Source organism: Sardina pilchardus, chromosome 11 (genome assembly GCF_963854185.1).
Source record: "Sardina pilchardus chromosome 11, fSarPil1.1, whole genome shotgun sequence".
Classification (NCBI taxonomy): Eukaryota; Metazoa; Chordata; class Actinopteri; order Clupeiformes; family Clupeidae; genus Sardina; species Sardina pilchardus.
Genome location: NC_085004.1, coordinates 4903675 through 4917545, shown reverse-complemented (window position 1 = coordinate 4917545; position 13871 = coordinate 4903675). Strand labels below are relative to the sequence as shown.

General features: G+C 39.4%; 1 protein-coding gene across 1 annotated transcript; it reads right to left on the bottom strand.

The window, feature by feature from the left end:
- Positions 1-6742: 6742 nt before the first annotated feature.
- nkx3-2 (NK3 homeobox 2) lies at positions 6743-8733 on the bottom strand. Its single transcript, XM_062549258.1, has 2 exons — positions 8110-8733; positions 6743-7744 (listed from the first exon to the last, which is right to left on the bottom strand). The coding sequence occupies exons 1-2, from the start codon at positions 8510-8512 to the stop codon at positions 7308-7310; spliced, it is 840 nt and encodes a 279-aa protein (XP_062405242.1). The 5' UTR covers positions 8513-8733; the 3' UTR covers positions 6743-7307.
- Between the last annotated feature and the right edge of the window lie 5138 nt (positions 8734-13871).

Here is a 13871-nt window from a genome sequence, read left to right as displayed (position 1 = left end):
CCCAGTGACGCGTCTCTGTCGCTAGGAAACAGCGGGGTTAAAGGTTGGTGGGCGTTTTGATCAGAGTGCGCGTGTGTCTGTATTTTAGTGATTTCTTTGTGTTTGAAGTAGACACCTGTGTTCCTGAAGTTCGCCTTATGTGCTCATTTATCGGCGGGATCAAACTGAAACAAACACCTGAAACGTGAGCACATTTTGTACTTTGGTGAGCTTATGTTATATCTTTGCGCTACTTCAGAAGTCCCCGTTGCATATTGGCACTCTGAATCACACTGATTTGGCCCATCAGTAGGCCTAGGTCTAGGTCAAGGCCTATTCTGAATAAAGCATGGCGATAGGTGTATTTGAAAAATACACCTATCGCCATGCTTTATATATTTATATTATATATATATATATATATATATAATCAACCATTATGCTACAATCAATAACAATGACGTGTAGCTTATTCTTCTGTATGAAACATAAGAGGGTTTTTTTATTATTATTATTATGATTATTATTAGTTAGGCTATTATTGTTAGTTATTATGTGATGATGATGATTATCAATAATAATAATAATAATAATAATAATATTAATATCATTATTGTCATCATCATTGTTGAATATTTAAAGGCCCTGGGTATGTTTGTTTTTGTTGTGCTCCATGTCTCCAAGTCCAGTGGCATTTACATTTTCTGACAACAAAAACAGCATATTTAACCCAGTATGTGTAATGCATGATTTCCCTGCCTGGTTAACCGAGTAGAATAGAGTAACCATCTGGCTTCCAGGGGACAGGAATTTGCACCTGGACTTGTCAAAGCAAAGTGGAGGTGACTGTCAGGGTGAAATTGGTCCTTTAACTTCTAAGTAAAGGCACTGACACAGACAACTTAAAATAAAAAAGAAGTCCACTGTGTGATTAATGTCTGATTCACAAACATTTTACAGAGGATAAAATGCTCACAATATTAACAAGCTACATTTCAGTATGAGAAAATATAGGCCGCTTACCCCACAGTGCATTGCACATGTACACATACACAAATGTAGGCCTACTCATAGATACACACACATGCATGCACATTATATGGAGAAATGTCGTCAGATTTTAGACATCTCATGTTCTCATTAACACAGTTACACATTGATTTCTACTCTTATAAAGTAAAAACTTCTTGGTAAAAGAAACAACAATTATTTGAATAGCATACCAGATTAATTTCATTAGTAGCCTATAGCATATTCACTATATTGCAATTGAACTCCAATAATTCACAATTTCCAACTTTTGTGAGATAAAATATGCAATACAAAAGGTAACATAAAGGGGGTGATCATGTGTTGTCCTTGCTAGGTAAATGATTTTAGTCTCTTACACTCCTGTAATATGATCAAAGTATGTCCGACAACCACTATAAACATTTGGTGTGAAACTTAAGTAACACGGCAAGACCACATCATGCTCCCCTCTCTCATGTGCACAGCCTAGCTCTAATAACCTTAGGAACAATCAGGTAAGACTTTCACTTTTTTTTGCCTTCAAGACTATGCATCTTTTTTAAAATACGATATCTGAGTAAGTTGGTTTGGTTTGGTTTGGTTTGGTCTGTCTCTATAGGTGAGGCATACAACGTTATGGATAGTATTTGATACATGAATTGAATAGAAAATGGGCTACTGCGCTATATCGTGAAATAGTGCAGACAGCTTCTTTTTACTGTCATATGTTTAATGGAAGTAAATAATGAATGTAACTTTTGTCAATTATGGATTGGATGTTCAAGGTATATTCACCTGGTTATATCAACCATTTGGAAGATTGATCTGTCTGCATATTGCAATGTGGAGGAAATTGCACTTTAATGTAGTGCTTTGTTCCCACATCAAATGCAGAACTTAGGCTATATCATTCATCCCAATTCATACCGTCTTGAAAGCTTTGGCCAATTTAAAAATTCTATCATACCCTGTACATTTTACTTAAAACACCCAAACCCAGCCTTAATGCCATAATGTCTTTAATTTGGTGCGCACATCGTGTTAGAAAATCAAACAGTGAGATGAAATAATAATGGATTTTAAATAGGCTACCTGCGATGTTTTCATGTGCCCAGACAATTATTTAGCACATTATTTAGTTTAAACTGGGATTGGATGTTACTGTGAAAAAGTTTTGAAGAGGTTATTGATTATGATAGCCTCTACCCCGGCAATATTTTGACATGTGAATTGAGATCTTAACGATATGCCAATTAAGGTCCATGTCCTATATTGCATTACAAATTAAATGACTGAAAAGTTTGTGGCGTAATCTAATCGAAAATAGACAACGTTTGTTGTAAATTTTTGTATCTCACTTTCACTCATTTATCGTTGGCCTTTTCCATCCATTTTAAAAGTTTAGCCCAAACAAAAGTCTTACAGTTTTGTTTAGAAACTGCATTAGTCTGTAGGTTAGCTTACTTAAGGAGGCCTTCGAAAACCCTTTACAGGTCCATTTAATGTTTGACATGACAATATTTCCTTAACATGCACACACGGATGCTCATGCATTTTGTGTGACTATAGGCTCACACTTTATTGACTTGGAACTTGTTTTCTATGACATTTTACTTTCAATTTTAATTCAATTAACCAACAAACCTAAATAATTTAAACACAACGAATTTAAAGTGACCTAACCTCAGGAGCTGTAGCCAATTGCAACATTGTGATTTTATTTTGTCCTCTTTTAGGCCTATAGGCCATATCCGTGTAATGTTGTGTTGCCTAAGGTTTGAATGATTCGGTATTGCGCATGTCTTCAGCTCAGTGTCTTCTCTGCTTGAATGAGAATTCTGTTATTTCTTTATTCTATTAAAAAAATCACAACCTCCTATTACTCCATGAGAAGAAATGTTCAAAGAGCGCCATTACCTGCAAATATTAAACCACTTCCACTTAAACCAAATCCACTTTCCCTCATAGGTGGACGACAATTGGAGAGTTTAGATCACATAAACTTTAGGCTACAGGCTGTTGGATCTGTTTCAGAACATGATAATTCAGTGGAACAGGCCTAAGACGATTTTTAATCTACTGAAGGTGCAGTCATCTCTGCGTTGGACGAAGGCCTGTCTAATTACTTGTGGCTATTATGTAATTGTCTTAAACGCTGATGGATGGCAATAATTTATTTTAAAAAAAAAGGATTAGCCTATACGGTCAGCATGCTCTAACGGGAGATGGAACGAGAACACCTGTTGGACATTTCAGACCGCGTCTCCACAGCTGTGCGGCCTGTGGTTATTGAGACATGTGTTTTGTATTAGAAAACACACGGAATTTCTCTTTTCTCACCACGATTTCAGAGCCACTTCACTTCGCTTACGAGCCGAATTATCAAACCCGTCGTTGGTTGATGTGCGGAAGTTAATGGCGAACGTCACTTTTTAAGCCACATCGCAAATTCAGGAGGGCCGCTTCAATTAATACCTACCTGTATGGATGAACACCTCTGGATACACGGGCTAGACTAATGCGTTTGGAGTCTGGACATTGGCCTCATAACCCGCCATCGCGGGTATAATGAAATTATGTCGCCGAATGTGAGGCTATCCATCGCAGGTGGAAACATGTGACCCAAGGATTTAAGTGTCAAAATCGCGGGCGTCTGAAATGCCAATTTTCTATCATTAAATCTGAAACGTGATCTAGAACAACAACTGGATCATGTCTCCTTGCAAGCGAAAATAATTTCACTGATTAAGTACCATTATGAGTGTCAAACCTTCTCTATTAACGTGTATAAAGAAATTACCCTTGACGTCCCCAATATTACCAAAAATATACAGGAATTCAATGAACAGCAAAATGCACATACGCGTAATTGTTATAACCAACCCATCCTACCCAACATTGTGAAGTTGACAAAAATAGATCCATCACCGTTTTTGCTGCAATACTTTTAAGGTGAGCCGAAGAGTGTTTGATATTCCCACAAATACACTGTATTTTACTGAATGGGTGTGTGGTTATTTTGCATCTCTCTCTCTCTCTCTCTCTCTCTCTCTAGCATATGCGCGCGCGGTGTGACTGCTCGTGCATTTAGCATGTGGCATTTGGCATGATGTACGGTGAAGGGAAATAGTGCTTCTTTTTTGTTTGCTCAGCAACTATTTGGTATAAGTTACATTCATAAAGCTTGACCTAATTAATACAATGCTCTCTCTCTCTCTCTGTAGGCCTGGTTGAAGTAAGATCTCCATCTTTAGTATTTTGGAATAAAGGTCAGGTTTTCAAAATTGAGAATTCATGAAGAATTGGCTGTTAGACAGTAAATCACTTTCGACGCTTCAATACAATGCATCCAATCCACGGCATCAGTAGTTCACTTTGGGCACTTCCCCGTGCGCTCTCTTCTGTCCTCAACCTTTTCCTATTGTCAGTTGGAGAACACACGCCACACACGCACACGCACCAACCCAATAGCCTATCCCCTCACTGGCTGGACTGCTTAAATATCCGACTTAAGAGGCATTTGATTTATCAAAATCTCAGACGTGATTCTGCCTCCTCTCTTGACCTCATTGTAGTTCGCTATGCTACATCTTTTCTTCATTTGGTATCAAAATACCACTCATGACAAATTGGACAAAGGCGTCTGCTAAATAGCAATAGGCCTGACCATAACCATATAGAGATTCAAAAGTCGAATAGATACTAAAATACTACATTTCTTAAAATGAGGCCTACTTCAAAGTTAGACCTATAACACGCAGGACAATTTTATCAAATCATAAGTTGATGACGTGCCAGTCGGACTCTTGTACTCCTTTGGTGGCCCAATTTATGCTAAAACATGTTCACTAAATGCTACGTTGTGTTAGTGCACGTGATAGCTAGGCATATCTCACTGAAGGCGCTGCGTAAACGATTAAATAGCCTATCAAATTATCTGAATTAGACGTTATAAATAAAATGGAAAATCAACCTGATTCACACAAATTTAATCGAGAGTGTTTGCATTTCAGCTATCAGAATGTGCTATTCGAAGATTAGGGTGATATCCCACATGGGTCGTTATCAGATGGGCCTATATGTGTCATGCGAGTATGCTGTTACATGGCAAGATGAGCGGTTCAAGTGCTTCTTCAATCATCCCCGGCATCCTGTATGTAACACATGCAATTTGCAGTGTTGTTTATCATTAACGTTTTATTGAGCTGCGTTTCATCAAATATTAATTGCAGACCAGTTGTTTGTGGCCCTCCTAATCATGCGTGTGTAAACTGCATTCCAATATCTCCACCGTGGTCAGTTTTATGTAGCCTACATAATAGACACTGACATACATTTCTACGAATGTTCTGCTCTTGTTCCACTCATAAATAAATGTTATTAAATGCACCTCCAAATATGTTAGAAGTCCAGCCTACACATCCAGCCTAGCCCTCTAGCTTTTAAGGTCTATAATTTCTCACGAAATTACGCATTGACGTCTTCTTTATTTACCCCCGTGAATGGCTTTTTAATAAGTACAAGTAGGCAATAACATTCACCTCAGTGAAAATAGTTGTTAAATAGGTGTCTGTGAGAATTTTCCTTAACAGGTAATTTGTCTGGCATGCAACTTTGATTTGTTTCGATTAAGAAGGTAGCCTCCTCCTGCAGTGGGTTGCAACCCAGTGCGGTAGGCCTCACCATGTTGACATACATTCGAAAGTTCCTGTCAGTTGACAATGTTCCTGAAACGAAGGGCATAAATCATTGTGTCAGGTGTGTTAGTGTTCCTGAGAGCGCAAATAGCCATTCAGCCATGTTAACAAGCTTCTTTAGTGCATATGTCGTTGTTAAACGCTGAGCCCAGAAGAGATTTAGGCGACGAGAAATATGGAAATATTTGTACACAATTACGCTTGTGCCCATGAAGGTAAAGAGGCTCATTGTGGTGTATATATTTTCATTATAATTATTATTACTGTAATTATTATTTGTAGTAGTAGTAGTGGTAGTAGTATTGTTGTTATTATTCCGTCGTTCTTTTTGTTGCTGCTATTCTGGAGTTTTGGTAGGCTATAATCATGCCTAGGCATATACTCATCAAAGCCTTTATAAGAAACAACTAGGACTCCGTTAAATAAAACATGATAGTGATTTTCATTTTAATCTGTGAACGGACATGAGACACGTGCGGCAGATATCGTTTGTCTGGTTTGGGCCCAGTGTCTCGAGTCCCACCCCTAAAGCCTGCAAAATGCCTTCTTCATTTGTTCAAGTCTGTTGACGAATATCAATATCAATATGTAGCCTAGCCCATCTATCAAACGAGGGCATAGGGACTCTTTCTCTCTCACTCTTAGAAAATGCATGCAACATAAATAAAATAGGCTATACAATTATTGTAGCCTACAGAACTCGGCACTGGATGAAACATGACCCAAGTCATCTTAAATTATATCGTCGTACAGTGTAGCCTAGGCCTACCTTTTTGCGCTCTCTGTCACACTTTGGTCATTTAGCCTACATTTGAATGTGGGATTTTTTTGCGAATAACAATAATAATAATAATAATAATAATAATAATAATAATAATAATAGTTGTTGTTGTTGTCATCTTCGCTGTTAAACACGTAGGCCATCTTTTACTTTCAAAATGAAACCTTGTTGTTTTACAATTTATTGTAGGCTACTGATAAAATATTGTATATTATAAACATAGACTTTTTTCTTGTAATAGAAACATGAGAAAAAACACTGTGTGATCTTAATATGTTTTAATGTTTGGTTTCTTTTCTCAATAAACAAAACAACCGAGAACTATTAGGAAACAAGTACATTTTGATAAACGCTCCATAATTCTTATTAATGCCACGGCTCACGTACAGATACACAAATTAAACAAAACACTTAAATTCGCAATTCCACTGGGCATACGATTACACTGTCTATGTGAGGGAAAGTGCTGGAAAATCTTACCGTTATACCCTATCACTGGAGAGGAGACAGCAAAACGCAGTTACTGTTCTATTCCCAGCCTCACTAGGAAAGCTGATGTTTTTCCAACTATAGGAACTCAAGGGCTTCAGCCCCCAATGAACGATTAACCAATAACATTCCATACATTCTGAAACATCTGCCTACGAGTGTCTTAAGATCACCAGCCAACGCGCTCTGCACAACCTTTGGGGAGAAATAAGAGCCATCAAAACAGTTCTTGGGCAGTGCCAATGTCACGTTTGTTGCCGTTTACTCCCCTCTTCTGTAGTTGCTCTGTATTCACAATCAAACGGCGGTATCAGTTCATGCTTTCAAATAAATACTGGGCGATGTTTGTCTCACTGGTTTCCAGCACAAGCTGAGAGGGTCCATGCTGGCAGGCAGTATGCATATGGATAATAATAAGAAGGTTGCAAAGACAGAAGCGGAGGCCGCAGTAGTTCTCCAGGGTTGTATTGTCTCTGATCGTCCCGTACTAAAACTTTCACTGCCACTTTCTTCGCTGCTGGTGCTGAGGCTAACAGGTCGGCAGCCATTTGACGGCGTTTGGTTTTGTACCTGCGGTTCTGAAACCAAATTTTAACCTGGGTCTCTGTGAGCTTCAAGGAGGCGGCCAGATCTGCTCTCTCGGGTCCGGATAAGTACCGCTGGTGGTTGAACCGCCTTTCCAGCTCGAAAACCTGCGCATGTGAGAAGGCGGCTCTGGAGCGTTTTTTCCGCTGTTTGGGAAGATCAGAACTTTTCTCACAGCCTCCCTCATCCAAGTTGTTGGAATCTGTAAAATATGTACATATGGCATTAAATTGAGTAGTTCTGTCAACCAAACCAGCTAAACCAAAGTAAGCCAAATGTGAGACATGTGCTTTGACGTTCAAGAAAGAATACATAAATCAGATACGGGATAAATGAAAGCAAAGAGTGGTCAAGTTTAAGGCGATAAATGTAAAGAAATGGCCACTTTAATCAAACTTCATGGAGCATATTTTGATGGTATATAGGCTACGTGAAAATGAATAGCGTCTTTGTACATTCATTAAGATGAAGTCAAGTAGGCTCCTTTTGCGCGCATAAAAGGTTTACAGTGAACGTTCAACATGTCAGCCTTTTCATATGATTTTGATGTCCAAGACACAAACTTACCCGAGACATTGGCAGAAAGTTCACAGTCGCTAAGACTCTTCGTATTCTCCACAGCAGTGGATTCCTGGTCAGTTTCGTCCTGGAAGTTTTCCTCTAGCGCGTCTGAGGCCGGTCCATCCCGATCCAACTCGGTCTTACAAGCGGACAGCGTTTTGCTGTCAGTATCCTCACTCAGACCAGAGTCAGAGTCATAGCTTTTACGGTTGACCATTATACAAGCTCCCTCGTCACTTTTACATGGAGAGGACATCTCCTCTGGTGCGCCGTCCATTTCCCCAAATATTTTCCAACAAGCAGCCTTGGAAAGGCATACGTCCAAATCTTTTAAATGTCGACAGTCCTCTTTCTTGTTCAAGATTGCTTGAATCGAGAATGGCATCAACGAGCTGCTGCGAACGGCCATGTTTATACGCAATATTCACTTTAGTTGGAAAATCAAACACAAAAACGATATGCGATCAAATTCAGCCGTATTTAACTCCGCTTTTGGTGGTGCTTCTGAATCGCAAAGCTGGGCGGTATGTCATTTCGTCCCTGATTTTTTGGTAAAAAAAACCAGCGTGATTTCCCCTCTGCGCGATGCTTCTTCTTCGGGGTCGCTGCTAAGTAGTTCTCTCTTTACCGAGTTTCCTGTCCCTTTACACTCAGTTCGTCTGTCTGATCTCACCTGTGACTGCCAGCCTTCTCAAACTATTTCCTATTGGATAAGGAGGATGAGAGGCCGCTTCTCATTGGGCACTGTAAATTACGACAAGCCCTTAGCCTGTCAGGGCATTCATCTGTCTCTTGACAATTTAACCCTTTGTTGGTTAAATCATCCGAGTGCGCATAGTGACAGCAGATAACTAGTTTGACTCCTCTTACAAGTCTAAAAAGCAGCAGTAGACCTAGCCGTTGCCTATGTATTGTGCGCATTGCATCGAATGTGTACAGAACGGCCGAAATCGTTGCAATCGTTGCCTTTTTTGCACATGTCATTCAGAAAATCATGACTCGCTTGAATGTAAGGTTAGCTCTGATGGCAAGTGTATTTGTCTTTATAAATAAGGCTGCGTAAAACAGCACGCACCTACCAGAAACTACCAGTCAACTCTTTAAAAAAAATACACCTTTTTTAAGGTAAGTAATCCACAAATGAATTCGGATTATGCAGCAACAGTTTGCAAATTGATTACAATGTATGATTATATGTTCATTGCTCGTATTTTAAGAGATTATGGCATGGGTATTTTCATTTGCAAAAAGACCAAAAAAATATTTCCCAAAATTAACTGAATGAAAGATCTGTGCATGGTTTAATTCTGTAATTTGCCTTTATTCAGTATTTAACTGGAGTCAGAGTTAATTTAATTGTAAGTTAACTATACCTATAGCTCATGCTTGTGATACAGGAAAAAATACAGTGGAAATACTGGATGGATGTCTTAACACTTTAACACTTCAATATTATTGAGTTGTGCAGATAAGCACTGTCGTTGGTTGTCAATCATAAATTGTAGGCGTGCGCTCCCCTTTTCAGTGTACTCAAAAGTTGTCAGTGTATTGAACATGTCTGCTATTTGTGTATTATTCCATTGATCCCATATTATATAAAACATGGGACATGCCATGGTTAGAGCTTGAGCTGCAAGATGAGAGTGTCGGAGTTGATGCTTATTTCATTCGGATACGAATTCTCATTTTGTCAATTCATTAGTCTTTATTTTTTTTCACAGGACGTATATGGTTCTGAAAGAGGGATGTTATTTTGTGTGATTCACTCGTGGGCCTTTACGTGCTTTTCAAAATAGATCATTAAAATACTAGACTTTATCTACAACAAGAAAAGTATGAAAAACAAAATAAAAACAAATAGGCTATAGGCCTATATCCTGTGGCAATCTCTGAAATAACAAAATTTCAGATCAAAATTTTGTTTACGATTCTAAACGTAAACAAAAGCAACTCAGAGCTGAAGACGCACAACTTTATTGTAACGGCCATGTGTAGCCTAATAGTAATTCTAATACGTATAGGCTAAGAATAATAGTAACAACAGTTTTTGAGCTTAGTTTAAAAGTAACTATTATGGTTATCATGCTGAATTTATCGTTTTCTTTTTCCCTCTTAGCTCAGTATTTAAGCTCATCTTAAATACCATAAAATAGTCGATTAACTGCCCTAACATCCATATGAAAAAAATGTTTTGGTTCTCTTTTGTTTGACTGTTGATGGCCTACTTAATGGATGTTTTTTTCTCTTTTTTGCCCTCATACATTAAATAATGCATAATGCATTTGCCTTTACGGACAGTTTTTTAAACCACTTCACTCCATAACATAATTATCCTGTGTTTTAAAGGTTCTAAAGGAGTTCACTTGTGCGTTCCCAGATGAAAATGGGATTGGCCGACGCAGACGCGTCTCTCCATCTAGCGGCCGCGAAAGAGAAATGTTTTCCGAATGGTCACACACGGCACCCAAGATCTAGATTTTGATACAATAAATAGGCCTTTACCAAGATGACTGCTATGGTTTATTATTTACTTTTGTCGTAATAATTGTACATGTTTAAGCAATTTACTCGTAGGCTACCACAGAAGCATGCGTTAACGGTGTAGGCTATCATCTTTCAGAAAGTTACTTAGCCTACGTTTTAATTAAGTAATTACGACTTGATCATGAAGACTTCTTCCTTTTAGACTAATGGTAGGCCTATTATTCAACCTTTAGACTTGCTATTATTCGAAACGTTAGCCTACTACACAGAGAATAGATGTCTCTCTTTTTTTATCACATTTTATGTTAACTTAAAATATGTCTGAAATTATCATGCGTATGGTTGTGGCTGACTGGTCAAATGTATTTTTCATTAATTAACTGAATTTGTATCTTAAAATGGTGCTTTAAGTGCCAATTTCATTTCAAAGTCGATCTATTAGAAAGTGATGCATTAATTAGATATATCTTTAAAGTTTGCGTTCTGCTGTTACCGAATAATTATGTATTGTAATGTGAGCAAAACGATTTTAGTTTAAATTCGATAAATGTCATGCACTCAGAAAAAATGTCAGTTGTTCAACAGCATGTAAATTACAATGTTGAACAAGTACAACAGATAAATTGTTTTCGTGTTGCTGTTTAATTGGTTGCTTAATTGGTTAAAATGTATATTTCTGATTAAATCCATATATTTAATAGTCAGATGTATTAAGTCATTCAGATGCATCAGATGTATTATGGGTCAATGACAGCTGTCTAAATTGCTGTATTGCTCTACCAGTCAGTAGTCTGGCTTCTGTGGAAAATGGCACACAATAACTTGCAAAATCATCACACGCCGACTATCTCCCTCTGTGTGTGGTAAGCTTCAGTTTGGGTGTGCACAAGCATGTATATACTTGTGTAAGGGGTTGTGAAATCCATTGTGAGGTACTCTAAACAAGCTGTTTTTTTTAAATACTGAAGTTAATCCGCAGGTGAAAAAAAGGAGCTAAGCACTATGCCAGTGATATAATATAATGCACTTGCATTGTTGTGTTAATCACTCACAAGTGATTCATTTGAATCCCTCCTCGCAACACTCGTGTGAAAGTGCTTGTCAGCGCTCTACCTGTGTGATTTGGCACACTTCAATGCCCGCTACGCCTCGCAAAGAGCGCCTTTATGTGCTCAGGTGTTGTGCTCTTCATACCCCTTATTGTGCTACCTTCTCTTCTGTGCAGAATAAGAGAGAGAGAGAGAGAAAAAGAGGAAAAGAGAGACTGAAAGAGGGAGAAAGGGATGAGGAGATTCTTCCTACACCAGATATTCACAATGGGGTGACTCACCAGGGCTATCAACATGATGTCAAGCAGAACTCCCGGGGCCAGACAGTGTTTTGATAACCAAGCCGTAATGAGTAATCGGATGGAAGTAATTGTAGGTGGCGGGAAACGTAAACACTGTTACAGCCTCCTGGTGCACAGCCCAGACAATACGTGATAAATAGTAAGTGATACGCAATAAAAGCTTCACTGTACATGGATGTGTGTGTGTGTGTGTGTGCTTGTGTGTGTGTGTTTGTGTATGTGTGTGTGTGTGTGTGTGTGTGTGTGTGTGTGTGTGTGGGTGCGTGCGTGCATATGTGTGTCAGACAGCAAGCTGTGAAACAGCATGTGTCTGTGTGTGTGTGTGTGTGTGCACGTGTGCCTGGGTGTATATGTGTGACAGCATGTGTGTGTGTGTGTGTGTGTGTATGGGTGTAGGTGTGTCTGAGTGTGTGTGTGTGTCAGACAGTTGACTGTGAAATGGATGCTATGTAAAAACTCCTTTGAAATGAAGACAGTAAAATCAAGTCAGAAACTGTCAGATGAATTAAAGAGTTTCCTCTCCTGTCTTCATTTACCTTTATGTCCACATTCAGACAATTCAGACACATAAACTGAACTTGGTACATGGTGCTTGGACTTATCAAAACTCAATTTCTCTACATTTCAAACACACTGCATGCCTAACACATAGAAGCCCTGGCTCAGGTGAAGAGCCTTTTCCTAATAATCTCCTGTCTGCTGAGTGAGAGCTACTTGTGGACAGCATACAGTAGATTATTTGATATCAGATAACCTATAACATGGGTGATGTCTATAAGGAAAAGTTTTTTACGTAAGATGAGCAAGATATTTTTTAAACAATGGATCAGGCAGGCGTGACTGCTGTATGTTACAACATCTCTAGGCTACAGTATGTCTCCGCGTGATGCATTGGTGAAGGTTGTTAACCTTTGCGTGTTAATGAGGAGGCTTGCTGTGCTCTTAGTGTCTGTGTCTCCCTGTCTCACTATTTCCCTCTCTCTTTCTCTCTCTCTCTCTCTCTCTCTCTCTCTCTCTCTCTCTCTCTCTCTCGTTCTCTCTCTGTCAATTTATCTCAGGTTAAATTGTGCTCAGATGGGAGAAGGGAAGGGCACTGCCAAGTGTCATTTGTGAGGAATATTCCCTTCCCTCCAAAATACTTTATGATGTTATTTCTTTTTTTGGTATCCTTAACATCAGATCCACTTTTAATCAAGGCCCGCGTCTGAACCTTGAAAGGGTGAGACTGGAATTGATGACATAGGCTACACTCTAAAAATAGACTTGTCATCGTCTGGATGACAAAATGATGGGGGGCTTTTCATTTCAAAAACTCTTATTTTCTCCTTCTTTTGTTCCTTGAGGGGAAAAAAGGGTTGTTTTTGCATGTGAGAGACTCCAACTAAATGTTGAGCTCTGTAGGTCAGCTTCCTGCAGCACTCATGTAAACCAGAGCAGAGTCCTAAGGAGGAGCGGCGGAGCTTACAGTAGACATCCTCCCTCTGAAGGCTCCTCATAACAACTCCTCACAGCATGGGCTACATGACTGGCCCTCGGGCAGCTCAGCGCGGCGCGCGGCGCGGGACGACGCTTTAACAGGGGCCCGTGAGGAGGGCCGAGGATAACCTGCTGTTACAGTCCAATTAATTTGTGTAGATAGTGCCGGCGTGATTTATGATGGCCAGCTTATGCAGCTCTGCACGCAACGGAGGTTACCCACGGAGCAGGCACCCAATCACGCGATGCGTCCTCCTCCTCCTCCTCTTCCTCCTCCTCCTCCTCCTCACTCATCCACACCATGGGGAGACACGTTCCTAACAGCCTGTTCCACACCACTGGAACTGTCTGAAGAGGTTTCTTAAAAGTGTCTGTTCAGGTATGCCACAGTACAAAGCACAAAGTGCTTTCGATCGACGGAGTTAGTGGAACGGACAAGGGCTTATACTGATGAATA

Coding starts and splice junctions, on each gene's coding strand:
- nkx3-2 (XM_062549258.1), bottom strand. CDS start 8,512: ATGGCCGTTCGCAGCAGCTCGTTGATGCCATTCTCGATTCAAGCAATC. Junction 7,745..8,109: donor ACTTTCTGCCAATGTCTCGG/GTAAGTTTGTGT, acceptor CATATTTTACAG/ATTCCAACAACTTGGATGAG.